Genomic DNA, 26,947 nt, shown 5'->3' on the forward strand with positions numbered 1-26,947 from the left:
GTATTATATGGGTCTTTTGTAAATCAGTGCGTTGTAAGCCGGTAGGTCATTACTGCAGGTTTGTGTCTATATACAACATTCCAAAAGAACGTAAAAGTTCTGTTTGTCAGGCAGGATACTCTTTGTACCGTTTCTCTACTTTCTCAGTTAGTTTGTAGACTAAATACTCCATAGTGTTTTCTCCGAGAGTGCCTTAGTGCCTGTGGATGGATGCTTAGCCCGTTTGTGTAAAAGTTTTACTTTAAAGGAATATTTTGGAATTTTTCAATCATATCCCATTTATTTTAAGCTTTTATTTCTCTCCATGTTGTGAAAATGTGCATTTTTTTTTTCCCTTTGGAGTATCTGTTACAGTGCTTGCTACCAGGTAGCTAGACCAAACTCTCTAAATTTTTATGAGGAAAAATGATCCCCTCTAAGCTTTCATTTATTTACCTTCCATTTATGGGGGTACTGGAGAAGGCAGTGGCACCCCACTCCAGTACTCTTGCTTGGAAAATCCCATGGATGTAGGAGCCCGATAGTCTGCTGTCCATGGGGTCGCTCAGAGTCGGACAGGACTGAGCGACTTCACTTTCACATTTCACCTTCATGCATTGGAGAAGGAAATGGCAACCCACTCCAGTGTTCTTGCCTGGAGAATCCCAGGGATGGGGGAGCCTGGTGGGCTGCCGTCTATGGGGTCGCACAGAGTCAGACATGACTGAAGCGACTTAGCAGCAGCAATAGTATGGGGGTACAGATTCTTGAGTATGTATGCATATTATTAGGGTACTGACATTGACAAAACAGGTTATGAATTTCAGGGCTTAGGGGTGGAGTGGTCACTGGATTATATTCTTTATTAAAATAGCCAGAGATGTTGATTTCTTGCCTGAAAAATACATTAGTTGCTGGTAACGTCTCAATAATGTTTTGAAAAGTTTAGCTATTTATAGAAAGGGCCCTTAAAATTTGTCCCTCAAAAAGCAATAATGTAAGTAGTTTAATACTTCTGAGAGGAAGTAACAGAAAGTTGAATCTTATGTTCTCATCTCCCTTTATGGAGGTAGTCTTCAGTGAGGTTCCTCATTTGTTCTAACTCTTCGAGTTCTGACAAGAGGTAAGCTTACAATTCTAGTCTCCCTTGTGCTTGAGTGGGGTCATTGGACTAAATCTGAGCAGTCAAGGGTGAGTTGCCCACTCTAGGCTGGAGCGGTGGGTTTCCTAGGTCAGACTCGGCAGCTCCTCTGCCCTGACTCCCAGCACTCACTGTGCTGGCTGTTCCCATCAGCCTGGGGCCACAGGGAACAGAATTCCCAGCCTGTCTGCTGATGCCTGATTGATCTGTACCAAAACCCAACTTTTAGCTTGATTTATTTTTCTCTCTTGGTTTTTTCTTTCTCATTGATCTCTATACTATAATTTTACTCCTATTTGATTTGCTTTTAGTTTTTATTTTTTCTAGTTTTTTAAGCTAGAATCTTCAGTCATCAATTTTAAACCCTTCTCCTTTCTTAGACTAAGTATATGAAGCTAAAAGTTCTACAAGGACTGCTTAAATGTATTTAATAAGTTTTATGTTTTCGTTGTCATTCATTTTGAAATCTTTGCTAATTTCACTTGTGATTTCTTCATTGACCCATAAATTTTTTTAAGTATGTTGCTTAATTATCAAATATGGGACTTGTCTATATATCATTTTGTTGTGTGATTTCTAATTTGGTTCCTTTTGTGGCCAGCAAATATATTGTACATGATTTCAATCCTTTCAGAATTTTAAATTTGTTTTATAGCTTAGACTATGTATGTCTCAGTGAATACTTCTTGTATACTTGAAAAAAACATGTGTATTGTTCAGTTATGTGCCTAAGTGTTAATTGATCCAAGATGTTTGAAAATCTCCTGTATCCTCACTGATTTTCTACATAGTGGTTATTCTATCAATTGCTGAGAGAGGGGTTTTTAAACCTCCAACTATGATTTTGGACTAACCTTTATTTGCCTTAATCCTGACAATTTTCTTTTGTGTGTGTGTGTGTGTGTGTGTGTGTGTGTGTATAATAAAGTTTTATTAAAGTATAAAGGAGATAGGGAAAGCTTCTGACATAGACATCAGAAGGGGGCAGAAAGAATACCTGCCTGCCAGTCTTTGGCTGGATGTTATATAGTTTAAAAAGTAAAAGTAAAAAGTCGCTCAGTTGTGTTCGACTCTTTGCAACCCCATGGACTGTAGCCTACCAGGCTCCTCCATCCATGGGATTCTCCAGGCAAGGATACTGGCGTGGGTTGCCATTTCCTTCTCCAGGTGACAATTTTCACCTGATGAATTTTGAAACTCTGTTGTTAAGTGCGTTGATATTAGGGCTGCTTGTATCCCAGCTTAATAACTACGAGTGGTAGTTTTTATCTTTTGTGATACTTTTCTCTTGAAGTCTACTTTGTCTGACTTTAATGTAGCCACATCAGCTTTCTTATGCTTACATTTTTTCATTGTATATATATTTTCCTTTTTTTTAACATTCACCCTATATGTACTTTTCTATTTAAAATGCATCATAACACATGCTTAAGTACTGTCTTTTTTAAAAAATTCAGTCTCCCATCTTTGACTTTTAACTGGAGTGTTTAAACCATTTACATTTAGTGTAACTGTTTCTGCACTTGAACTTCTCTCTCTTACCTGAGTGTTTCTTTGTGTTTTCCTCCTTTACTTGTTCCTCTGTTTTTTCTTTTCTGTCCTTTCTGGGTTGAGTATCTTTAGCATGCCATTTTATATCTTTATTGTCCCTTAAACTATACTTGGTGTTTTTATTCTGCTGGCTGCTTAGGGTAGTATTTCTCAAACATTAATATACATCAGAATCACATGAAGAGTTACATAAAACACAGATTTCTAGGTCCCACTCCAAAATTTCTGAACTAGCAGGTCTGAAATTGGGTTTATGGATTTTAATTTCTGATAAATTATTAGGTAATGCTGATGCTGCTTGTCCAGAGCAAGAAAATCATTGCCTGAGGGATTACAAGATGTACTCTTAACTTATCATAGTCTACCCTGAATAATTTATGCCATTTCAAGTACAGTGTAAGAAACTTAGAGCAGTAAAATTTCATGTATATCTTTTCCTGTACTCTGTACTATGCTTTTAGATATTTCACTTATATACATTTTATAAATCCCATAATACACATTTACTTTGTTTTAAACAGTCATTTGACTTTTGAATTTAAGAAAAGAAAGAACATTTCTCTAAAATTTAGCTGTCCTTCATTTCTAATTCTTTCCTGTACATCCAGATTTCAAATTTCTCTCTGATATCATTTCCCTTTAGCATAGAACTTTCTTTTTTATTTCTTATAATGTGATTCTATTATCAGCCAATTATCTTCACTTCAGTTTATCCAAAAATGTCTTTATTTTACCTTCATTTTGAGAAATGTTTTCACTGGTGCTACTGAATTTTAAAATAATTGTATGTTGCTATCTGGCCTTGATTGTTACAAAGAATCAGTTTTTACTCTTACCTTTATTCCCCTTTACATACTGTAATTGTTTATTTATTTATTTATTTTTTGCTTTGTTCTGGCTGCTTTAAAAAATTTTTTATATTTGTTTTCAGCAATTTAACTATGTTGTACCTTAGCGGTTTTCTTTGTATTTATCTCTTGGGGCATTTGCTAAAATTGTTGTTTTAGTCAATTTGGAAATTTCTATATATTATTTTCTGACGTATTCTCTTTCTGGGACTGCTACTACAAGTATGTTAAATTACTTAATGCCACCACATAGGCCACAAGTACCTTGTTCTTTTAGCTTTTAATTCTTTTCTCTTTGTGCTTTAATTTTTATGATTTATTTATATGTCTTTAATTTCACTGATTTTTGTGTCCAATATATTGTTAATTTCAACCCAAAATGTTTTGTCCTCAATAGTATATTTTACAGTTCTTTGATTTCAGTTTGTTTTTATAGTGTCAAAATCTCTTCTGAGAATTCCCATTTCTTTCTTTTCTTTTTTTCTTATTTTCTTGTGCTGTCTAAAATATCAATTTTAAAATCCTTATCTGCTAGTTTCATACTCTGGATCATCTGTGAGTCTGTTTCTACTGACTCAGTTTTCTTTTGACTCTGGTTTGTATTTTTCTAGTAATTATTATTGTATTCTAGACATTATGGAGACTCCAGGTTCTGTTATATTTCTCTGAAGAATATTGCATTTTAATCTAGTAGTCAAATTACTGACAGAACATTTTGAACTTACAGGGCCTTTGCTGTATGATTTTTTAGGGATGATCTGTTTTTGTTATACCTTTAACCCTAAAATTAATGACTTAATCCTGGGATACATGGTTTCCTCCTAAGGCAGGGACCTTCTAGAATTTCAATGGAAAGTCTAAGGAAATGGAAAGATTGAGTCCTTCTAATTTAGTGAGATTCAAACTCTTTCTCCTTGTGATTGATAGTAACTAAAATACCCTGCTTAACTGTTTAAAGCTTTAAATTCTTTCACCTTTTGACTCTTTGGAGTCTCATGCTCAATTCAGAGGTCAGCTGAAAATTTGAGAGGAATTAATATATCCACACCTCATGATATCCCCTCCTTTCTGGACTGTCTATCCATTTTCAATTTTTGTGGTTTGGTTGCTAAGTCATGTGTGACTCTTTGCAGCCCCATGGACTGTAGCCCTACAAGGCTCCTCTGCCCATGGGATTTCCCAGGCAAGAGTACTGGAGTGGGTTGCCATTTCCTTCTCCAGGGGATCTTCCTGACCCAGGGATCGAACCCACATCTCCTGCGTCTCCTGAATTACAGGCAGACTCTTAACTGGAAAATCCCATGGACGGAGGAGCCTGGTAGGCTGCAGTCCATGGGATCGCTAGGAGTCGGACACGACTGAGCGACTTCACTTTCACTTTTCACTTTCATGCATTGGAGAAGGAAATGGCAACCCACTCCAGTGTTCTTGCCTGGAAAATCCCAGGGACGGGGGAGCCTGGTGGGCTGCCGTCCAAGGGGTCACGCAGAGTCGGACACGACTGAAGTGATTTAGCAGCAGCAGCAGCAGGAGGTTTATCTGATTCAAGTTATTCTACTACTAAAACTGAAATTCTTCCCCTAATGGACATGTAAGGGGAATGAGAAATCTTTGTTTCCTTTACCGCTAACATTTTTTATCCATAGGATTATTCCTGTGGCTATATATTCTGACCAAAATAGAGCTATTAACTTGCACAGAGGCCATCTCAGAGAACCTCCAGTTGAAAGTGGTGGTGTCTGCTACTTCTCTTCTACCTCCTTAAGACATAACCTTCAGATTAATATTTGTAAAATACACCTGTGGACTTCACATCCTGTAAGCAAGAATCTCATCACCTGCTGAATAAAATGAGTTTCATTCAAAGCCTCCACTGTCCAGCCTATGTTAACATTGTAGTAGAAAATTACTTACCTTCGAAAGCCTGGGTTATGACTTATTCTGGATTAGCTATTTTTATACCAGGAGAGCACAGTGTTTTTTTAAAGACATGATCAAAAGTTTTTTAAGTCTTCTAAACGCAATCTCTTATTTTCATTGTGGTTTTTTGATTGTTTATTTTATCAATATAGATTACTGGACGGGATACATATTGCCTATTTGTGTAGGTGTGATTCAAATCTTTCATGTTTACAGATTTAAAAACACAAATGACAGATAAAACTAGTACGGCATTCCCACAGCTGGCCTTTGAACTCTCCCATCCTGTTCGGATGGGAGATGAATTGGTGATTGTGACCAATTTCTGGTTTCTACTAACTGGTAGAAACCAGATACAATAATTCAGTGTATGTGGAAGGACATTTTTTGCAGCTCTTACAGTAACATGAATTTTTAAAAGGTGTTCATTAAAAAGAAATCCCCGTAGTACAATCCTAACTCTTAGAAGTCTGTTTTTGAACACTCAGAAAGAGAAGTTTTCTAGTGTGTGCATTGGACAGTGGCCATTTCTTATGCATTATTGTGTGCTTACCGCTAAGAGACTTTGTCATATTTTATCATGGATTCTCAGAAATGGAAGGAACCATAGACCACCCCAGCCCCTTATGCAAATGTTTTATGGCCTTGTACACATAATAGGTTCCCAATAAATAACTGTTGAATTGAAACCAAAGTTACATTTAGTTGTTTTTTTGGGCACTGAAGTTTATTCAGTTCAATGTACATTAGAGGTGAAATTTCTGAGTTTGTCTTTAATTTCACACCACAAAAAAAGGCACACAATGCTGATTGCCAGTGGAAATACTGGGTGACAAAGTAAAGTATGCCTCATTCAAATAATGTTCCTTTGTTTATTCTTTCCAAAGAGCATTCAGCATCCTGTTGGACCACCAGTAAATTATATTTCAAAATCGACATTTAGAAAAGACTGACCTTGAGACACAGCAGCATGGTCTGAATTCTGCTTCCACTTCCACCTTTTGGGGAGGTCACCTGATCAGTTCTAGTATGAGTTTCTCCTTGTGAACAATAGCAGTGATAACTGCCTTACCTACGTCGTAGGGTTGTTATACGACAACTAAAATAGTGCTATAATAGGCCTTAAAATTTTATTTTTATGGTAACTTCTTAAGATGGTGTGCAGCGTTGTGAAATGTTATATTCATTGGTTCTAGTCTTTCCTGTGGGTATTGATTGCCTTTTTGTAATTATCTACACCTACCTATAGTGACTAAGAGCCTTTCAGTTTTTTAAGAGGTCATTAGATTATTATAATGATGGAGTTTGATTTCTTCCCTTTGATAGATTTCCCTGTTCTATTACTGTTCTTTTATTGTGATCGTCATTACTAAAATTTACCATAATGTTACCGAGAATGAGCTCTAGATTAAATTATTTTAATACCATTAGCAATACACATTATATTTATTGAGTACTTCCTGTAATTTACTTAGTAATTATCAACCAAGGGAATGTGATGGTACTGGGTTGAAGAGGGGGTTTTGGAACCTGTTTCCTGCTTCACAGTCATCACTGAGACTCACTTTGCTTAGTCTGCATGTTTTCAGAGACCCATGACTCAGTCCTCACACCTCTTCCCTTTCCAGTCTCCATATGATCTCATCCAGTCTCATGGCTTAAAATAATGACCACAAGCTGATTACATCTGCAGCCCAGACCGCTCCTGAGCTCCAGGTCTCTGTATCTAACTGTCCCCTATCCCACCCCATACTTCCACTGACATACCTCTTAGCATGTCCAAGACCAAGCCAGAGTAATTCCCCCTAAGCCATGGCTCTTAACTGTCTGCCTCATTTGAATTTACAGCAGTTCCATTTTTCTGTTTGTTCAGCCCAAGAGTCTTACTGCCTCTTTAGATCCCCTTGTTCTCAGACCTCTCAGCAGATTCCAGCAGCCCTGCCTTCAGAGTGTATCTTGGACCTGAGCACTTCTCATCGCTACTCCCCCATCATCTTCCCCTGAAGTACAGGGACAGCCTGCTACCCATTCCCTCTGATCCTGTGCTCAGTCCACTTCAGTCGGCTTCTTACACAGTGGCCAGAACAGTCCTATTAAACATGAGTCACATCAAGTCACATCTCATCTCAAAGCCCTGGAAACTAATGGTTCCCATCTCACTGAGTCGACGTCTTGAACACGATTGATAAGGCCTTACATGGGCTGACTGAGGTTAGCTCTTTTCCCTCATCCCCTCGTAATGTTCACTGACTCTGTCCACTTTCACACTTGGCTGTTCCTTAAACCTGCCAGGTGCCCTTGCGCCCCTGTCAACCCTTGTTTGCTTTTCCCTCCGCCGTACCGTATTTTCTCCCCAAGATGTCCACACAGGTAGCACCTTCCTTTGCTTTAGACCTTTATTTTAAAGTTGCTTTCCAGTGGGGTTTTCCCTCCATTCTTTCTAAAATGTCAACACCCTCCTCACCTCCACCGCGTTCTATGCCCTCATTTTGCTCCTGAGCACCTGTTACTGTCCAGCAGTTGACCATTGTCCCCAATTACCCTATCTGTTGACTCTCTTTCCCTCATTAAAAGGTCATAAGAGTGGAAACTTTGGTCTTTTGCGTTGCTGCCTCTAACAGAGCTGATCTCTAGTGGAGGTTCAGTAAATACGGTATATTAATTTGGATATGTAAATGAATAATAGAGCTAGGGTACAGTTTAGCATTTTTCCAGTAGATGCCACCCTCTAAGCATATTCCACATCTGAATTATTTTGGTGCCAGTTTGACTTTCAAAATGAAATTGTTCTACATTTCTAGTTAAATGATTTGAAAGTCTTCCCGTTGGAATGACATGTGTAAATGGGAGCAGGCAGAGCAGCTGAAACAGCAGCAGCAGCTGGGAGTTTGGGATGAGCAGATGTAAACTGGTATATGTAGGAAGGATGAACAACAAGGTCTGCTGCATGGCACAGAGAGCTATATTCAGTATCCAGTGATAAACCATAATGGAAAAGATGGGGAAAAGAATGTATATAGATTTATAGCTGAATCACTTTGCTGTACACTTAAAACTAACACAACATTGTAAATCAACTATACTTCAATAAACTACACTTTTTAAAAAAGCTGAAGCAAGGCCTTTGTTTAGTTTGGTGCTGGGTGATGTCTGGGTGAAATGTGCGCCATCTCCTGAAAGGAAGCATGCCAGTGAAGTCAAGCAGTGGGGAGTGCAGCTCTGTTTCTTTGGAAACCTGTTGGAAGTAAACGTAGTTTTAAGCTTATCATCTGCAACCTGAAGTCTCACCTGTATTCAGCTGACCATTCCTGTGCCTATAGTATTTGCAGATCATGTTTCTCTTCTACTTTTTTTGACAAAGAGATTTTAAGGCAGGAAAGAGGATGTTTAATTATCTGATTATACGTATTAGTATTTTATATTAATATAGTCTTTATTTTAACAATTACTCTTTATTATTTTATTCAGGGCAACACAACTATTTGTGTGCGGGAAGAAATGACTGCATAATTGATAAGATTCGGCGGAAGAATTGTCCTGCGTGCAGACTTCAGAAGTGTCTTCAAGCTGGAATGAATTTAGGAGGTAAGGTCTGTGGGTATTAGTTTAATAAGAACTGTTAATATGCAATGTAACACTACTAGACTCTATGTACTCCCAAAATTGAAGGTGAAGCTAACATGAAGCAAAGATTTTTAAAAATCTAGTAAGTTCTATATTCATGCTAAAACATTTTAGGAGAAAAATATTTCTTAGAAAGAGTTAAAAACAAGTCTGTTATGTGGCTATGGTCATAGTGAAGTTTGCAACTCTTGAGTTTGCTAAGGTTTCAAGAACTGGGTGCATAAACAAAGCCAAAACAAAAATGAATGACATTTTGTACAACACTGTAGCTAATAGTTTTCATTACCATGTGTGTTTAGAAATAAGACCTGTTTGTGCTGCCATTAGCCAGATAGGAATATATTGCTAACTCTAGGAGTAAATGTAGGAAAGGAAGGCCTGTATGAAAAAAATGTTTAATGTTCTAGAAGTTCAGCAAAAGAGTGGGGGAGATAAAGACTTGTAGCACAGAAGTATACAACATCCATGGATGGGAAGATTCAACATCCTGAAGGTGTCAGTTTCCTCTGAGTTAGTTTATGAATGTAACAGAAGTCTAACAAAAATACCACTTGGTGATTCTAAGTTCTTAAAGAACAGCCAGCGAAACTCTGGAAATGGGGTATATAATGAGGACAACTGGCTCTGTCTCATGGTAAAGCATGTGACAGCTACAGTAATTAACATGATCCATGTATTTGTTAATTGATTGTCAGATCAGCAGAAAGTCAAGAAATGAATTCAAATAATGTGAGAAGTTTGTTTATAATAAAGTTGGCATTTCAGATCTGTGGGGAAAGGATAGATTAGTTAATAGGAATTATTGTGACAACTAGGAAACAAGAAAGTGAAATCCGAATTCTTATGATCCTCCAAGATAAATTCTGCTCTTTCAAAGATTTAAACTTTGAAATATAACACAGAAGTACTAAAGGATTTTTTTAATATTCTGCAAGTGGAATATTATTTTATACTTTTTAATTATGAAATAAACCCAGAAGCTATAAGAGAAAAGAATTGAGAAAATAAACCCTACTTATAAACCAAATGTCATCACAAAGACAAATAAAAAAAAACTGGGGGAAAATACTTGCAGCTTATAGACAAAGGGTTTATTTCTCACGTAGATAAAGCACTTCTCTAATTTCATAAGATAAAGAAACCAACTCATTAGAAAAATGAGACTGAATAAGAATATGAATAAAATATTCATAGGTAAAAGAATAATAAAAGAAATGCAGTTGGTTCTTGAAACACATGAAAAGATTCTCAATCTAAACCCAGTAAGAGAAATGTAAATTTAAAATGTGAGATATAATTTCTTACAAATGGCAAAGAGAAAACATTTTTCTAATATATTGTTTGAGTATAGAAATAAAAGTGAAAATAAATGTTAATCTCGTGCATTTTAGGTGGAAGTAGAAATTGATATAACCCCTATGGAGAGCAATTTAGCTATTTCAATTAAATGTTAAAAAGTCACATACCCTTTGACTCACCAATTCCACTTTTAGGAATTTATCCTAAGTATGTTCTGGCAATGTAAGAAGTGATATATGCATAATATGTCCAGCGTAGCCTTGTTAAACATCAGGCATACACTAACTATTTATCTGTTCAAAATTGATTAAATAAATTGCAGAATACTCTTCAGACACTAATAAGAATAAAGGGAGCTCTATATGGACTGATTATCAAAACTACTCTTTAGTGAAAAAATCAAGTTGCAAAATAGTATGATTTGTATATTACACGTAGTATATCTGCTTTCAAAAAAGAATACATATATATTGTATACCACATTTCTGGAATGATATACAAGAAGCCAGAAATGGTGGTTAGCTTAGTAGAAAAGAGCAGATAGCTGGGAGACAAGGATAGGAAGGAAAATTGTCACTGTCTATTCTTCTGTGCTTTTGAATTTTGCATTGGATTAATGTATCTTTTGTGTACTCCAGTTACCTACTTAAAAGAAAGTAATCCAAAAAAGAAGCACATTTTTCTAGATTCCATAGATACGCGTTAGTATATGATATTTGTTTTTCTCCTTCTGACTTCTCTCTATATGACAGACTCTAGGTCCATCCACGTCACAACAAATGACCCAATTTCATTCCTTTTTATGGCTGAATAATATCCTATTATATATATGTACCAAGTCTTTTTTATCCATTCATCTGTTGATGGACATTTAACTTGCTTCCATGTCCTGGCTTTAATAGTGCTGCAGTGAACGTCAGGGTACATATGTCTTTTTGGTACAGATGAACCTATTTGCAGGGCAGGAATAGAGATGCAGACATGAATAACAGACGTGTGGACACAGGGGAAAGGGGAGGGTGGGACAAATTGGGAGATTAGCATTGACCTATATACATGATCTCCATATAGTCAAGGTCCATATAGTCAAGGCTATGGTCTTCCCAGTGGTCATGTATGTTTCTGAGAGCTGGACCATAAAGAAGGCAGAGCACCAAAGAATTGATGCCTTCGAACTGTGGTGCTGGAGAAGACTCCTGAGAGTCCCTTGGACTGCAAGATCAACCCAGTCAATCTTAAAAGAAATCAACCCTGAAGACTCATTGGAAAGATTGATGCTGAAGCTGAAGCTCCAGTATTTTGGTCACGTGATGCGAACAGTTGACTCATTGGAAAAGTCCCGGATGCTGTGAAAGATTGAGGACAGAAGAAGAAGAGGGCATCAGAGGATGAGATGGCTGGATGGCATTACCGATGCAATGGACATGAACTTGAGCAAACTTTGGGAGATGGTGAGAGAGAGGGCAGCCTGGCGTGCTGTAGTCCATGGGATCGCAAAGAGTCGGACACAACTGGGCGACTGAACAACAATAACATATACGCTATTGTGTACGAAATAGGTAGCTAGTGGCAACATGTTGTATAGCACAGGAAGCTCAACTCAGTGCTCTGTGATGACACAGATGGGTAGGATGGCAAGGACGGTGGACAGGAGGCTCAGGAGGGAGGGGACATATGGATACATATAGCTGATTCACTCCACTGTACAGGATATCAATACAACATTGTAAAGCAATTATATTCCAGTAAATAAAAGACAAAGAGACTTCATTCTCTGATGAATGAACCAACTGGCTGACGAGTTAGGCCTGGGGAGGAATGTGGCTACACGTAGAGCAGAGCAACCCTTGGGAATCAAGAGGAGAGCCTCGTGGGTGTCCTGACCTCAGCCAGAGCAGCCCATGCTGGTCCACAGGGCAGGCTCTGGAGCCACAGTGCACGGTGAGACCCCTTGATCTGCCGCTTCCTGGCCTGTAACCTCAAAGGCAGGCTGCCACCTTTCCATGCCCCTGTTTCCTTCAACTCACCTTGATCAGCATACCTACCTCCCAGGCTGTAGTGAGAAGTAAATAAGTCAGTGTAGAGTGACCACTCAGTACATGTCTCTGGAGTGATCACTCACTGCGTGTTCCATAGTACTTTTCACGCATGATCTGAGGGACGTGACTGCCCCACGTGTCAGTGATGTCCAGGGGAATTAAGAAACGTGCCCCAAGACGCCACAGCCAGTGAAACGATGAAGCTACATCTTGGATCTCTGGACTCCTGGTCTGAGTTTCTGCTCTCTTGTCTGACATCCCAATCATTGCAAATGTGATGCAAAAGATCACCTTCTGAAGCCTGTGAACAAAAATCTGGCAAGATATCAGCAACTTAAAATCTAAATGGCACCAGGGTACAGCTATGGGTCAGAAAATGAACTCAAAATCAGTTTTTGTAAAGTCTGCCATCTGAGTTTCAAGTGCACACACTGCTGAAGTATGTGTATCCCTATGTAATTTTTGTATAACTATATAAATCTTATATATTATTATTTACATATTCTATATATGTATGCATATGGGGCTTCCCAGGTGGCGCTAGGGGTAAAGAACCCACCTGCTGATGCAGGAGCCATAAGAGATGCAGGTCAATCCCTGGGTCTGGAAGATTCCCTGGAGAAGGGCATGGCAACCCTCTCCAGTATTCTTATCTGGAGAATCCCATGGACAGAGGAGCCTGGCAGGCTATGTAGTCCATAGGGTTTCAAAGAGAGTCAGACACAACTGAAGTGACTTAGCATGCGCTACATACACACACACACACACATATAAATATATGCACTTTAGTATAAATACTGTATCATCACACTTTATAAGTACCATTACTGGGACTTCCCTGGTGGTCCAGTGGTTTAAACTTCTCCTTCCAATGCAGGTTAGATCCCTGGTTGGGGAGCTAAGATCCTATATGCCTTGGGGCCAAAAAAACAAAATATAAAACTGAAACAGTATTGTAACAAACTCAATAAAGACTTTAAAAATGGTCCACATCAAAAAAATCTTTTTAAAAATACCATTACTATTGGTTACTATAAAATGCTATGAAATAGTGATACTTATAATCCATATCTTATAGGGCTGTGTTAAGAATTAACTGAGTCCATACATAATCTCTAGAACAGAGTTTCCCAGTCTCTGCTCTGTTGACATTTGGGGCCAGATAAATCTTTGTTGGGCTTCCCTGATACCTCCACCTGCAATGCAGGAAACCACAGTTGGATTCCTGGGTTGGGAAGACCCCCTGAAGAAGGGATAGGCTACCCACTCCAATATTCTTGGGCTTCCTTGGTGGCTCAGGTGGTAAAGAATTCGCTTTCAGTGCAGGGGACCCGGGTTCCATCCCTGGGTTGGGAAGATCCCCTGGAGGAGGGCATGGCAGCCCACTCCAGTATTCTTGCCTGGAGAATTCCCAGGGACAGAGGAGCCTAGCAGGCTACAGTCCACGGGGTTGCAAAGAGTTGGACACGACTGAGCGACTTAGCACAGCACAGCACAGATCTTGGTTGTGGGCCCATCTGTGTGCTGTAGGATGTTTATCAGTATCCTTCATCACTGCCTATTAGGTGCCAGTCTAGCTGGCCCTGCTCCCTCGGTGTGACAACCATAAATATTTCCAAACTTTGCTAAGTATCCCCCGGGTGGCATTGGAATCCAGTGGTTTACCAGTAGTAGTAAATAACTAAACTACTTAGCTGTGAGATAGTTCCTGCTAGAATATATATTCCATCAGAAGGAGAATTTTGGTCGGTTTTGTCCATTGCTTTATCGCCAGTGACGAGAACAGTGCCTGGCACGAAGCAGGTGTTCAGTAGTTGTTTGCTGAGTGAATGCATGGTTAACTGGCCCTTTTAAGGGTTCTGTATTGTGAGCATTCTTCTAAGCCCTTTATATGTGTCAAACCTCACATAACGTTATGTGATCATACTATTAATCTGTCCATTTTATTTTTAAATCGATTTTCATTGCAGTATAGTTGCTTTACAATGTCGTGTTCGTTTTTACAGTACAAAATGAATCCGCCATATATATACACATCTCCCCTCCCTTTTGGACTTCCTAAGAAGTGAGTTCATGGAGGCTCACAGAAGTTGAAGAGCTGGCCCAAGGCCCCAGCCCAGGGAGTGGCAGCGCCAGAACTGAAATCTCTGTTCCTGGCACAAAAGCTCATCCCCAGCATCACTCTTCTGTATGACATGGGTCCACTGTTTATAGACTGACATTTAAAAATAGGCCTGCTTATCTGTTAATGGCAGCTGTGGCACCAGGCTTCTCACTTGTGTCTATGATGGTCACTAAGTGAGGCTTGGCCCAGTACACAATTCAGGTTCACCTAACTTTGTTGTTGGTTTCTGTATATATGCAGGATAGGTTTTATGGATTTCGGTAAAACATTTTCCTGGAGAAAAAGCTTACCTTGAATCCTGAAGTCATTGAAAGTCGTGAGTCGAAAATAGATAGAGTGGAAATTAATATTCATAAGAGTAGTACTTTCTTTAGGTTCAAGTTATAATATAACTCCTTCTGGTCCTGGGTTAAATAATTAACTTGTATTAATTATCCAGTCGATGTAACATACATTGTCATTTTTCTTTTATTACTTATTTAGAAGCCTTGCTTTCTGTTTAAATGTGGGCAAAAAGAAATGCAAACAATTTTATTATTTTAAAAGAGATAATACTATAAAATAGTATTAAATAGATAAATAGATTAAAAAGTTTAATAGATAAATAATAAAATAGATTAAAAAGTTTAATCTTTTAGTATGAAGCAGTTTTTCAAATGAAATATGTGAATTAAATAAAAACCTATTATACATGTTCCAATCCCATCCCTGTTTTTCTAGCAGAGCAGGCCTGCTGGGTCTCTCTTTATTCACCCTTCTTTCCTGTTACCTCTCTTGGGAGAAAAGGCAGGTGCAACCTCATATAACACTTGGAAGACATTTTCTTTAGTGGATGATCGTGACCCCAGGAACAAAATTAGTCATTCCCCTTCTAAAGATAGGGCTTCCCTGTGGCTCAGATGGTAAAGAATCTGCTTGCAATGCAGAAGACCGGGGTTCTATCCCTGGGTCAGAAAGATCCCCTGGGGAAGGGCGTGGCTACCCACTCCAGTATTCTTGCCTAGAGAATTCCATGGACAGAGGAGGCTGGTGGGCTACAGTCCATGGGGTCGCAAAGAGTTGGACACGATTGAGTGACTAACACTTTCTAACACACTTCTAAAGACACTGACAGTTCAAAATATCTCAGAATTTCTTTTTCCTGTATCCTATCCGCTGGTTAGCGTATAATCCTAACCATGTCCCCAAACAGCCTCTCTGTTAGAAAGTGGAAGGAAGGAGGAGGAAAGAGTAGGTTTATATTTATCAGAAACCAAAGCCATTAAATGTGCCTCTTCCCCTTTCTCTGGATCCACTTCCTTCCTCTTATTACAAGCTCTATCCCTTTTCTTTAAAATCCTGCTGATGTATAACCAATAACATTATATTATATCTAATTGTTTTGCTCTCCTGTGAATAAGTTTTGGGGTTATGGATAAAATAATTGCTTAATTAAGTCTTCAAAAAAAATAAAACCAAAACCAACTACCTTCTTTAAAAAAAAAATCCTGCTGATGTTTACGCTGCATGCAAAGGAGAATAGAACAGAAGATGCAAGAATATCACCAGAGAAATGGAAAGGAAAATAACCGTTTTTCTGCCCCCATGCTGGGCACACACTCTTCTTTAACCCCTAAGAGTAGATCTAAAAAAGGTGTGGTTCTGATTCCATGAGAATTTACTATTTTGCATAGCCTTCTCCTAAGAAATCCATCACTTTGCTTTTACTGCTAGTGATCTAAAGAGGATGATTTATGTATGTGTTTTTGAGCTGCCCCTAAAATATATAAAGCACGGCATTAAGGCTCCATGGCCCTCAGACCAGGAATGAGTCCTTTGGGTGTTTCTAACTTGACTGTACTCTGGCTGTAAAAGATAGAGGGGATCTTGGAGGTTTTCCTGTCGCGGTCCTCCACTCACAGATGAGGAACTTGGAGTCCAAGATGATATCATCAGAGACCTGAGAAATGCAACCTAAGGATTCTAACGCAGTTGTCTTTCCTCTTTTTCAAGCCACCACCCTGATTCATTTTTCATCATCTATGCTAAAGCCCAGTTTCATATTCCTTTAATGAAGACTCTAAAATATTCAAATCTTGCTTCCTGGAGCTTTAAAAATGTAAATTTCCCAGATCACGGAATAGTCCCATTTCTGTTTTCAATTTACTTCCAAGGCTCCCTGCATCCATCATTTTACTTGGTTGAGCGGGAGCCTTTAAAGGGTTGCTGTCTCAGGTCCACCTTTTACTCTTGGAATGGAGCATGTCATGTGAAAAGAGAAAAGACCCTCAGACACAGGGAGCAGTAGCAACAGCAGATCTCATGGTTGCTTTTTTGAAGGCTGGAAAGAAAGCAGCTAGGTGAGAAAGGGAGACATGAGGTTAATTCTGGAAACTATTCAAAGAAACAGATAGTCTTATATTCCTGATGAGAATGGAACCAGAGAGAGAGGAAAATATTTAAATTAAAATCCATCCACGTAATGCAATATTAATCAGGCAATAAAATTATGGTTATGAAAATTCATAACAAAATAGAATACTTTCTATACAAAAGTAATAATGAAAAATGAGTATTCGAAATGATTTAGGTTCCTATTATGTGATTACAGCTCTATAGGAAAAGATTTGCATAAGTCAGGAGACTAGGAAGAAATGGAAGGATACAAAAAGCGCTTATATTTGTAAAGTGACAGATAAGGTTTTTCTTGGCTCTTTTCTAGTTTATCAATCCTGATGAACATGTTCTGCAATAAAATGTTTTAAAAATAGCATTCACAATTTTGAACTAGAAAGAAGGGAAACAAGATTAATTGCGCTACTGAGCAGAAGAGGTAAAGAATTCGACGTACAGAGGGACAATCAGGAAGGAGGTAAAAAGGAGAGAGGGAAAAACAAAATACCTAGAGGCATCTGTAATTCTTCCGCTGAGAAATGCTTTGAAAACTGAAAGGGAAAAGTGAGTGAAAACAAAAGACCCAGGGAGCAAAGAATGACAGTGCCATGACTGACGTGGGAAGTCCTGAGAGAGAGATCTTTTTACTTGAGGAAAATTGGCTTTATCTGCCAGCAGCTTCCTCCAACTAGCTCATCTGGTCACCTGCAAAATTCACCCACAGTGCAGGTCTGGGGAGAGAAATCACAGGATCAATGCCAGTGAGAGAGAAGGTTTAATATCTGAAATCCAAGAAGAAAAACAATTTTTGTATCTTTAAGGGTCTCCTGAGGCCGGATAGGCAGTAGTCTGTAGAAGTTTAGAAAACCCAAGTGTACCGAGTTTGATGAAGAAATACCATTCCTTGGGTTTTTTTCCCCCTTTCCGTTCCTCTTGCTTGTAAATGGTAAGAATTTCAATGGGACTTCTGAGCAGGAAAGTGGAGAGGAAAATGACACATTTCTATAAATCAGTGAAAGTATGGTTTCTGAACCTTCATATATAAGTTAAGCCTTATTTATTGTCATAGTAATACAACTTGAATTAAACAACTGGTATTTTTACCTTGTGAAATTTCCAAAGGAGAGTTTAGGATCAGTTCTGAAACAGGCAGCATTTCAGAGTTTACTATATTTCTTCAAATCTAAGGCATTTTTTTTTCTTGTAGGTTTTTAACTGTTGTGGTTACAATTTGTAACCAATATGTACATTTAATTTTTATTAATTCCCTTCCAAACTCTAATTAAATTGGAATCTGAAAAAGAATAGACTTATGTATAACTAAATCACTTTGCTGTATACTTGAAACTAGCACAACATTGGAAATACAATATAAAATAAAAAATTTTTTAAAGGAAAGAAAAACATCAAAGCTAAGCAAAAGGGGGGGAAAATTGATGTCTTATTTTGTCACCGATAGTGTCTTAGCATGGAAGCAGTACAGACATTCAATGTAAATGCTCTTCTCTCCTGAGAATATATATACTTGTAGATGCTCACGTGAGCCTTGTTGAGCTTACCCAAACAGGTTGCTTATCTTGGGTCTTTTTAAATATAAAATCCAGGGATGTTGGAAACCTTCCACTGGGTATACATGCGTGCTCAGTCACTTCCATCACATCTGACTCTCTTGAGACTCCATGGACTGTAGCCCGCTGTCCATGGGATTCTCCAGGCAAGAATACTGGAGTGGGTTGCCACGTCCTTCTCCAGGGTATCTCCCCAACCCAGGAGCTGAGCCCTTGTTTCTTGTGTCTCCTGCATTGGCAGGTGGATTCTCTACCATTAGTACCACTTGGGAAGCCCAGATGCCCATTTTTGCTTTCATTTCCTTTTTTCATTTGCAGTCTGTCCTGGTGGGTCATCATCCCAGTCATGCTTAACTGGCCAGTGGGCCTCAGCGCTTAACCTGTCTACCTTTGGGGTCCAGGGTATCTTACGTCTGTGGTATCAATAGGGCTGAGTCAGAACTGTCCTTCCGAAAAGCGTCTCAGAGATGCAGGTCTCTGTAAGCTGGTCTGCAGCAGCCCTACAGTCTACACACTCACCCATATTTTCTGTAATACACAGTTGTTTTCCTAACTCTCTGGTAAAATAGTGGAGATTTTGTTTTGTTTTTGTTTTGTTCAGGGTGTTTTATATTATTGTTATGCTCTTTCGAGTTACCTCAGATGATGGAGTTTTATTATAAAAATATTGCTAGTTTCACATTTAGTCTTTGGGAAATATGAGGATGTCATTTAGGAGACAATAGGTTTCCAGTTTTTAGAGCTTTTTCTCTTTGATTTTTTTCCCTTTTTTACCGGCTTCTTTCTGCCACGCTCTCTCCTCCCTCTCTCGTTTGCTTTTTTTAATTTCACTACACCTGTTTCTACTTACTGCCTTCTCTCTGTCGGCTTCATTGTCACCTGACTATCTTGGATTCAAAATTCCCCAAAGAAGGCCCGGCCAACTGTTTGGTCACCATGCGGAACAGAGCTTCTCACTGGGTTGAGATGAAGACAAATGGCTGCCTTTGACTCTGCTGCCCCACCTCACCCAGCCCGGCATGGCCAGTTACAGGTCGCTATGGTCCAAAGCATGACAACCTGTGACAAGGAGCCTTTTGTTCCCATTTTCCAAAAAGAAACTGTAAGTGTAGCCAGCGATCCGAGTACTGTGAATGCAATACAGACTCCCAGCCATTACAATGATCTCTTCATTGTGGAGCATCTCTTAAACCATAGCACTTTTTCCAACACCGTGAATTTATTCTGAGCTATCTATATGTTTAGAAGTAAAAAGTGTCCATTTTTAGAAAACTGATGGACAAAAGGAAATAATAGCTTTGTATGCTTCTTGGAACAGAACTGCTAGGGCCTTATTTTGGAGTTTAAGACTTTTTGACTGGCTTTTTTGAAAACACACAAACCAAGACATAACACAAAAAGCATAAATAAAACAAATCTTAATTTTTTTTAATCATTCAATGTGTAAGATGGGTATTGTCTTATAGAATACCTCTCTAAATCTGAGCTATTCTCTGCCCCTAAATACCAGGCTGTAGAATTTTAGGTGAGCTCTGGGCTCGTGGGAGAGGTAATTTGGAAAGAGGGACAATCCACTTAAAACCAAGTGTAATAGGTTGTCTGCACTCAGCCATCTTAGAAAGCGCTGAACTATCATGCCAGATAAAGTCCCACCTATTCTGTAGGTATCATCGACCTCACAGACTCTGATTTCTCAAAGTTACAATCATTTATTTCATTTACTTTCAGTTTACAGGTATGCACTTTAAGGAATATAACTTAGTCTTTTTTCTTGCATTGGAAAAATCTTAGAGACCAGTGATCTGAAACTTGTTCACTCTTGATAAATATCCTCTTCTCCTATCTATATTCCAGTAAAGTCTCTGTTCTTACCTCTAAGATATTCAGAAAGCCATTCAACTGCTTAATATGTAACTATTAGAAAACAGTTCTTCATATCTTGTGATAAACCATAATGGAAAAGAACATGAAAAAGAATGTATATATGTGTGTATAACTGAACCACTCTGCTGTACAGCAATTAACACAACACTGTCAGTCAACTATACTTCAATAAATTAAGAAACAGAAATCAGCCCCTCAGTCTTCAGGAATAAGTAAATATGATGTTTAATATCATAGATGATGACTTTTCTGGGACAGATAGCATACCTTTTAACAGATAATGCAATTCTAACAGATTTTGAAAATATTTTTATTATCAAGTCATAAAATACATAGTCATTACAGTGATTAATAAGGGAAAGGGAAAGTTCTTTGTATTAAATTGGGGGAATGAAGGTGGAAGAAGAGCCAAGACTTGCTAATTAAAAAATAATGATTTACATTTTGATGAAGAGGCTCTTAAAACCTGAACTAGCAGAGCTAATAAAAAGTTTCTTCTGAAAGTGGTGCTTCATTATTTTGAAAAGGAGATCTGTCAACAACAGTGTAAAGCCAGTTGCTGAGTTAGGTCATGAAAACAAGAAACTCCAAAATGTAATTGTTCTGTATTCCTCCTTCAAGGGTTTTATACATTTGTTTTGAGAGCATAATGATGTAAAGTATGTTTAATAGTGATGAAGATAAGCAGTTACTCTGCTGTCACTTAATTATTTTTTATATTAAAATTAATCTAGCCTATATAGGAGGGGATCATAGTATTCAAAAAGTGTACCTCTGGGACTTCCTGGCTCCAGTGGTTAAGGCTCCATACTCCCAATGGCATGGGGCATAGGTTCGATCCCTGGTCAGGGAACTAAGATCCCGCATGCAACACGGCCAAAGCAAAGTGCATCTCTGATGAAGCCATCCATTGATTCTTCATCCAGCAAATATCCACTGCATGCCTCCTAAATTCCGTATGTTCCCTGGGATGTTGCCAGTGTAGCCAGGTGAAAGCAGGCATCGGCCTTTTTTTGAAAGGGCTAATCTCTAAGAAAGAGGAAACTTATTATGGGCCAGATAAGCATTAGAAATGTACAGCACTATACTTAAGAGCACCCTCTGTGTTGATGATAGCCCGTATCAGATCTTTCTCCTTGCTGTAGAGTAGTGTCAGCCTCCTGACTTCTATCTCTCACTTAAAGTAGTGGCATGTCAGGATGCCTTTCTCTGACTCTGTCCCTCAATATTTGGAGAGGAGGGCGTTTATCCTGGTTGCATGCTTTGTGCATCGAAATGATCAAATGGTCCTATGGCATGAACTGATGCTTGTGTGGGACGTCATCTGGAAAGGAGCAGTTCTGCATCATGAAATCAGAAGACCCAGGCTTCTCCCTACCTGCAGACCACCTCCATTCCAACCTCAGCATCCATCCATAGACAACATTCTTCATTTGATGTTGGTGCTCTGAACTAGGACTATGAAAATCAACCCTTCCCATTCTTAGCATAAATTGAATACAACTTGACTTAAAGTTTCTGGCCATCTTAGAGATTTTCAGGGCTTACCAGGTAGCTCCAATGGTAAAGAATCAGCCTGCAGGAGATGCAAAAGATGTAGGTTTGATCCGTGAGTCTGGAAGATCCCCTGGAGAATGGAATGGCAACCCACTCCAGTATTCTTGCCTGGAGAATCCTATGGACAGGGGAGCATAGCAGGCTACAGTCCATGGGGTTGCAAACAATCAGACATGACTGAACACACAAACACACAGAGATTTTTAAATCATTTCTAGCCTGGGGATGATTGAGGCAGTTCTGGTTGGTGTCTTTGGAATGCGTGCCTTGTCTGTCTTTTGCATCTCTTGTCAGTCAGTCAGTTCAGTCGCTCAGTCATGTCCGACTCTTTGCAACCCCATGAATTGCAGCACGCCAGGCCTGCCTGTCCATCACCAACTCCCAGAGTTCACCCAAACTCATGTCCATCGAGTCAGTGATGTCATCCAGCCATCTCATCTTCTGTCGTCCCCTTCTCCTCCTGCCCCCAATCCCTCCCAGCATCAGAGTCTTTTCAAATGAGTCAACTCTTCGCATGAGGTGGCCATGCTTTAGCATCAGTCCTTCCAATGAACCCCCAGGACTGATCTCCTTTAGGATGGACTGGTTGGTTCTCCTTGCAGTCCAAATAGGAAAAGGAGTACGTCAAGGCTGTATATTGTCACCTTGCTTAAGTAACTTACATGCAGAGTACATCATGAGAAACGCTGGACTGGAAGAAGCACAAGCTGAAATCAAGATTGCCAGGAGAAATATCAATAACCTCAGATATGTAGATGACACCACCCTTATGGCAGAAAGGGAAGAGGAACTAAAAAGCCTCTTGATGAAAGTGAAAGAGGAGAGTGAAAAAGTTGGCTTAAAGCTCAACATTCAGAAAACTAAGATCATGGCATCCAGTCCCATGGGAAATAGATGGGGAAACAGTGGAAACAGTGTCAGAATAAATAAAAAATAAACAGTGTTTATTTGGGGGGGCTCCAAAATCACTGCAGATGGTGATTGCAGCCATGAAATTAAAAGACGCTTACTCCTTGGAAGGAAAGTTATGACCAACCTAGATAGCACATTAAAAAGCAGAGACATTACTTTGCCAACAAAGGTCCATCTAGTCAAGGCTATGGTTTTTCTAGTGGTCATGTATGGATGTGAGAGTTGGACTGTGAAGAAAGCTGAGCGCTGAAGAACTGATGTATCTCTTGTAACAGACGCTAAGAAACACCTGTAAAGATAGGCTGTGACTCTTGGGAGCCATTTGGTACCAGCCGATCTCCTGACATCTCCTTTCAGTTCTTGACCCGTCCCAACACCTCTCTGTGCCTCTGGAAACTCTTCAAAACTCACTTCAGTACCACCAGAGAAACTGAGAGACACCTTGATGAGGAATTTTGTAAAATTTTTATAATTGAAGATATCTTTCAACACAGTTTACTTAGTCTATCAATCCTCAGAGCAAGCCGTTCTTCATTCTAAAATTAGACTAATTCACCAGTGAAACTTCCAACAGTTACATCTTCATTTGCCATGTAAGTGACAGGAGTTTCATGTTAATTACTTAGAAATATTTGCATATGTTAATTAGCTTAGTTTTTACATTTTTAAAGCCAAAATTTAAATCCCATAAAGTAAAAACAGTTTTACATTAGTAAATACTCATATTTTTAGACAAAGTTGAGTCAGATGAGAAATTTTAGGCCAGTTTCTAAAGGTGACTTGTAAGAATGATGGGAATTAGGAGGACTGTACAATTAGCTGTCTTGTGGGGCTGCTGTTCCTCAGTTCTCACTGCCTCTCCAACTCGTCTTCAAGTCTTTGTTTTATTTTTTAAAGATTATTTTATTGAAGTATAGTTGATCTGCAATGTTGTGTTTCTGCTGTATAGCAAAGTGATTCAGTTATGTACATATATACATTGTTGCATATTCTTTTTCATTATGATTTGTCACAGGATATTGAATATACTTTGTGTGCGTGTGTGTGTGTGTGTGCACTCAGTCACACCCGGCTCTTTATGACCCTATGGGCTGTAACCCACCAGGCCCCTCTGTCCATGGGATTCTCCAGGCAAGAATACTGGAGCGGATTGCCATGCCCTTCTCCAGAGGATCTTCCTGACCCAGAGATCGAACCTGTGTCCCTTGCGTCTCCTGCATTGGCAGGCAGCTTCTTTACCTGGGAAGCTAAGGTGGCACTCATGGTAAAAAACCCAGCTGCCAATGCAGGAGACATAAGAGATATGGGTTCAATCCCTGGATCGGGAAGATACCCTGTAGGAGGGCATGACAACCCACTGCAGTATTCTTGCCTGGAGAATCCCATGGAGAGAGGAGCCTGGTGGGCTACAGTCCAGGGGATCACAAAGAGCTGGACACGACTGAAGCGGCTGAGCACAGCACACACGCTGAGTATAGTTCCCTGTGCTGTCCAGCAGGACCTTGTTGTTTTCCTGTTCTATATATAATAGTTTGCGTCTGTTAACCCCAAAGTCTTGATCCTTCCCTCCCCAACTACCGCCTGCCCCTTGACAACCACAAGTCTATTTTCTGTCTATGCGTCTGTTTCTGTTTTATAGATAAGTTCATCTGTGCCATATTTTAGATTCTGTATATAAGTGATACTGTATGGTATTTGTCTTTTTCTGACTGACTTCACTTAGTATGATAATCTGCAGGTCTCTCCATGTTGCTACAAATGGCATTATTTCATTCTCTTTATGGCAGAGTAATATTCCATTGTGTGTGTGTGTGTGTGTGTGTGTGTGTACCACATCTCCTTCATCCATTCATGTGTCAGATATTCAGGTTGCTTCCATGTCTTGACTACTGTAGACAGTGCTGCTATGAACATAAATGTGCATGCATTTTTTTGAATTAGAGTTTTGGTTTAGATAGACCCAGTCCCAGGAATGGCATTGCTGGATCATATGGCAACTGTTTTTAATCTTTGGAGAAAACTCCATACTGTTTCCATGGTGGCTGCACCAATGCACAGTCCCCCCAACAGTGTAAGAGGGTTCCCTTTTCTCTGCACCCTCTCTAGCGTGTCAAGTCCTTGTTGTATACACACTCACCCATGCCCTGTGCCTGGAGACTCTCATGTGGTAAGTCTAGATGGAGCAGAGGCAGCATCTTTCCTTTATAATACTCTAGACAGTGCACATCATCTCACTGGAGCTGAGAACGACTATTCGAGAGCTTGCTGTAACATTGGGAGCATTTTTCTTAGGATAAGAAAACCCTTCAATTGGTTTCATTTTTTAAACCCTTTAATTTTTTTTTTCCTATTTAATGTTATTTCTATTTTTCTCAAGTAAATCACTAACTGGCATCTGGTAAATATTTCCTCACCAGGAGAAGGCCCCTAAAAATATCTTAAGTTAGTATCTTTGAATTTTCTTGCAAAAAAAAAACTTACAAAGGGCCATGTTAGCTTTTAGTCCACTAACTTTACTAGTTTTTTGCCTTACCAAGCAGTAACTTTAAACATATTTGATAAGCTGCGCATTTAAATGCTGTACATCCCTGGGGCAGATTGTTCAGAACTCAAAGATGAAGGTAGGTTCCTTATCCCCAGAAAGTTGTGTGTGTGCTCAGTTGCTCAGTTGTGTGTGACCCCATCGACTGTAGCTCACCAGGCTCCTCTGTCCATGGAATTTTCCAAGCAAGAATACTGAAGCGGGTTGCCATTTCCTATTCCAGCAGATCTTCCCAAGCCAGGGATGGAACCCTCGTCTCTTGTGTCTGTGGCATAGGCAGGCAGATTCTTCACCATTATCACCACCTGGGAAGCCCTCCCCCCCACCACCCCAGAGAGAAAGTTACTGAAACAATGATTCTGACTTTCCATATTGAGGAGACAAAAGTGAGGTAAGAAAGAGAAGGTGGGAATAATCCCAGGAAGGAAATGGAGGGGGGAAGAGGGGTCCCTGGTGAGGTTTATGATTTGTTACAAGAGAAGAAACAAATTTAGAAATGCCACCCCGTGTCGCCACACTTCTGCTCACGTGCTCCCACCTGGGCACACCCTCGATGTGTGCAGACATCTGTATCCGTTGTGAAGAGGCAGGAGAGGAGAGAAGGAAGCTGGGGTGGCAGCTCACCCCCCGCATGCATAGTTCTCAGGCCCCACCATGGTGGTCTTCTCTCACGGTTATGGTCAGTGGGTTAGAAGGAAACCCCTGTGTATCTGGTGTCTTCTGAGCCCTCAGGAGAGTCTCTGCCCAACGTTTGTTCTTCACAATAAGTAACCTCTTGACCCACATCCCTGTCTTTATTCAGTAGAGTTAGTTTGGGCCACATCATTAAACTTTTTCAGATAATATTAGTGATGACACTATTGTTGGCTTTCCAGCTGTTTTGTGGTTAAAGAAATGTTCTTATCAGGGTCAAAATATGATATAAAAGACTTTATTGCAATACTCTTATTGCAGGACTTTTATTGCAATTGAAAACAGGTTCAAAATAAAAGTTAAAAGAGCTTAGCTTTACTTGATTCATTTACTCTAAGGCTCACTAACTGCTGTGTTCCCAAACAGGCTTTCTTTTCCAGTAGGTCGATTTTTCTCAATATATTTGACTTATTTAAAAAGAAAGAAATCTAAATCTCCTCAGGCTATTTGAAATTCAGAAGTAACGAGATCCTGTGACTCATCATAAAGCAGTGTTTGCAATGCTGATTTGCCTCGACTCCCCCTGACACGCATCCCTCTCTGCTGCTACTGGCTCCCCTGCTCTTAGGAAGGTTCTGAGCCACTTCTGGGCATCGTCATGTGTGACTCGTCTGCCACCTGCTCTGCTGTGCCCACCCATGGTCAGTGACTTCTCCACCCTGACTCCTCTTTCTGGTTCAGTCCTGTGGACAGTTTCTGCCAACTGCCTCTTGGTGGTTTTTTCAGCTCCCTTTTTCAGGCCCAACAAAGGCCTCTCGTTTGCACCAAACATAGGAAGGCTAAGAGAGTTTCCCCTTGCTGCTGTGGCAAAGCAACGCAAGCTTAAAATAAGGCAAATTTGTTACCTGATAGTTTTGAAGGTCAGAGGTCCAAAATAGGTCTCATTGAGTGA

General features: G+C 39.5%; 1 protein-coding gene across 1 annotated transcript in view; it reads left to right on the forward strand.

Moving 5' to 3' along the window:
- The window catches only part of NR3C2 (nuclear receptor subfamily 3, group C, member 2), a 445,228-nt gene that overhangs the window by 296,654 nt on the left and 121,627 nt on the right, over positions 1-26,947 (forward strand). Inside the window, exon 4 of the mRNA XM_010840772.1 lies at positions 8,908-9,024. Coding sequence (XP_010839074.1) covers positions 8,908-9,024 — 117 coding nt within the window. The remainder of the gene's footprint in view (positions 1-8,907; positions 9,025-26,947) is intronic.

This window comes from Bison bison, unplaced genomic scaffold, assembly GCF_000754665.1.
Source record: "Bison bison bison isolate TAMUID 2011002044 unplaced genomic scaffold, Bison_UMD1.0 scf7180017864146, whole genome shotgun sequence".
Taxonomy (NCBI): Eukaryota; Metazoa; Chordata; class Mammalia; order Artiodactyla; family Bovidae; genus Bison; species Bison bison.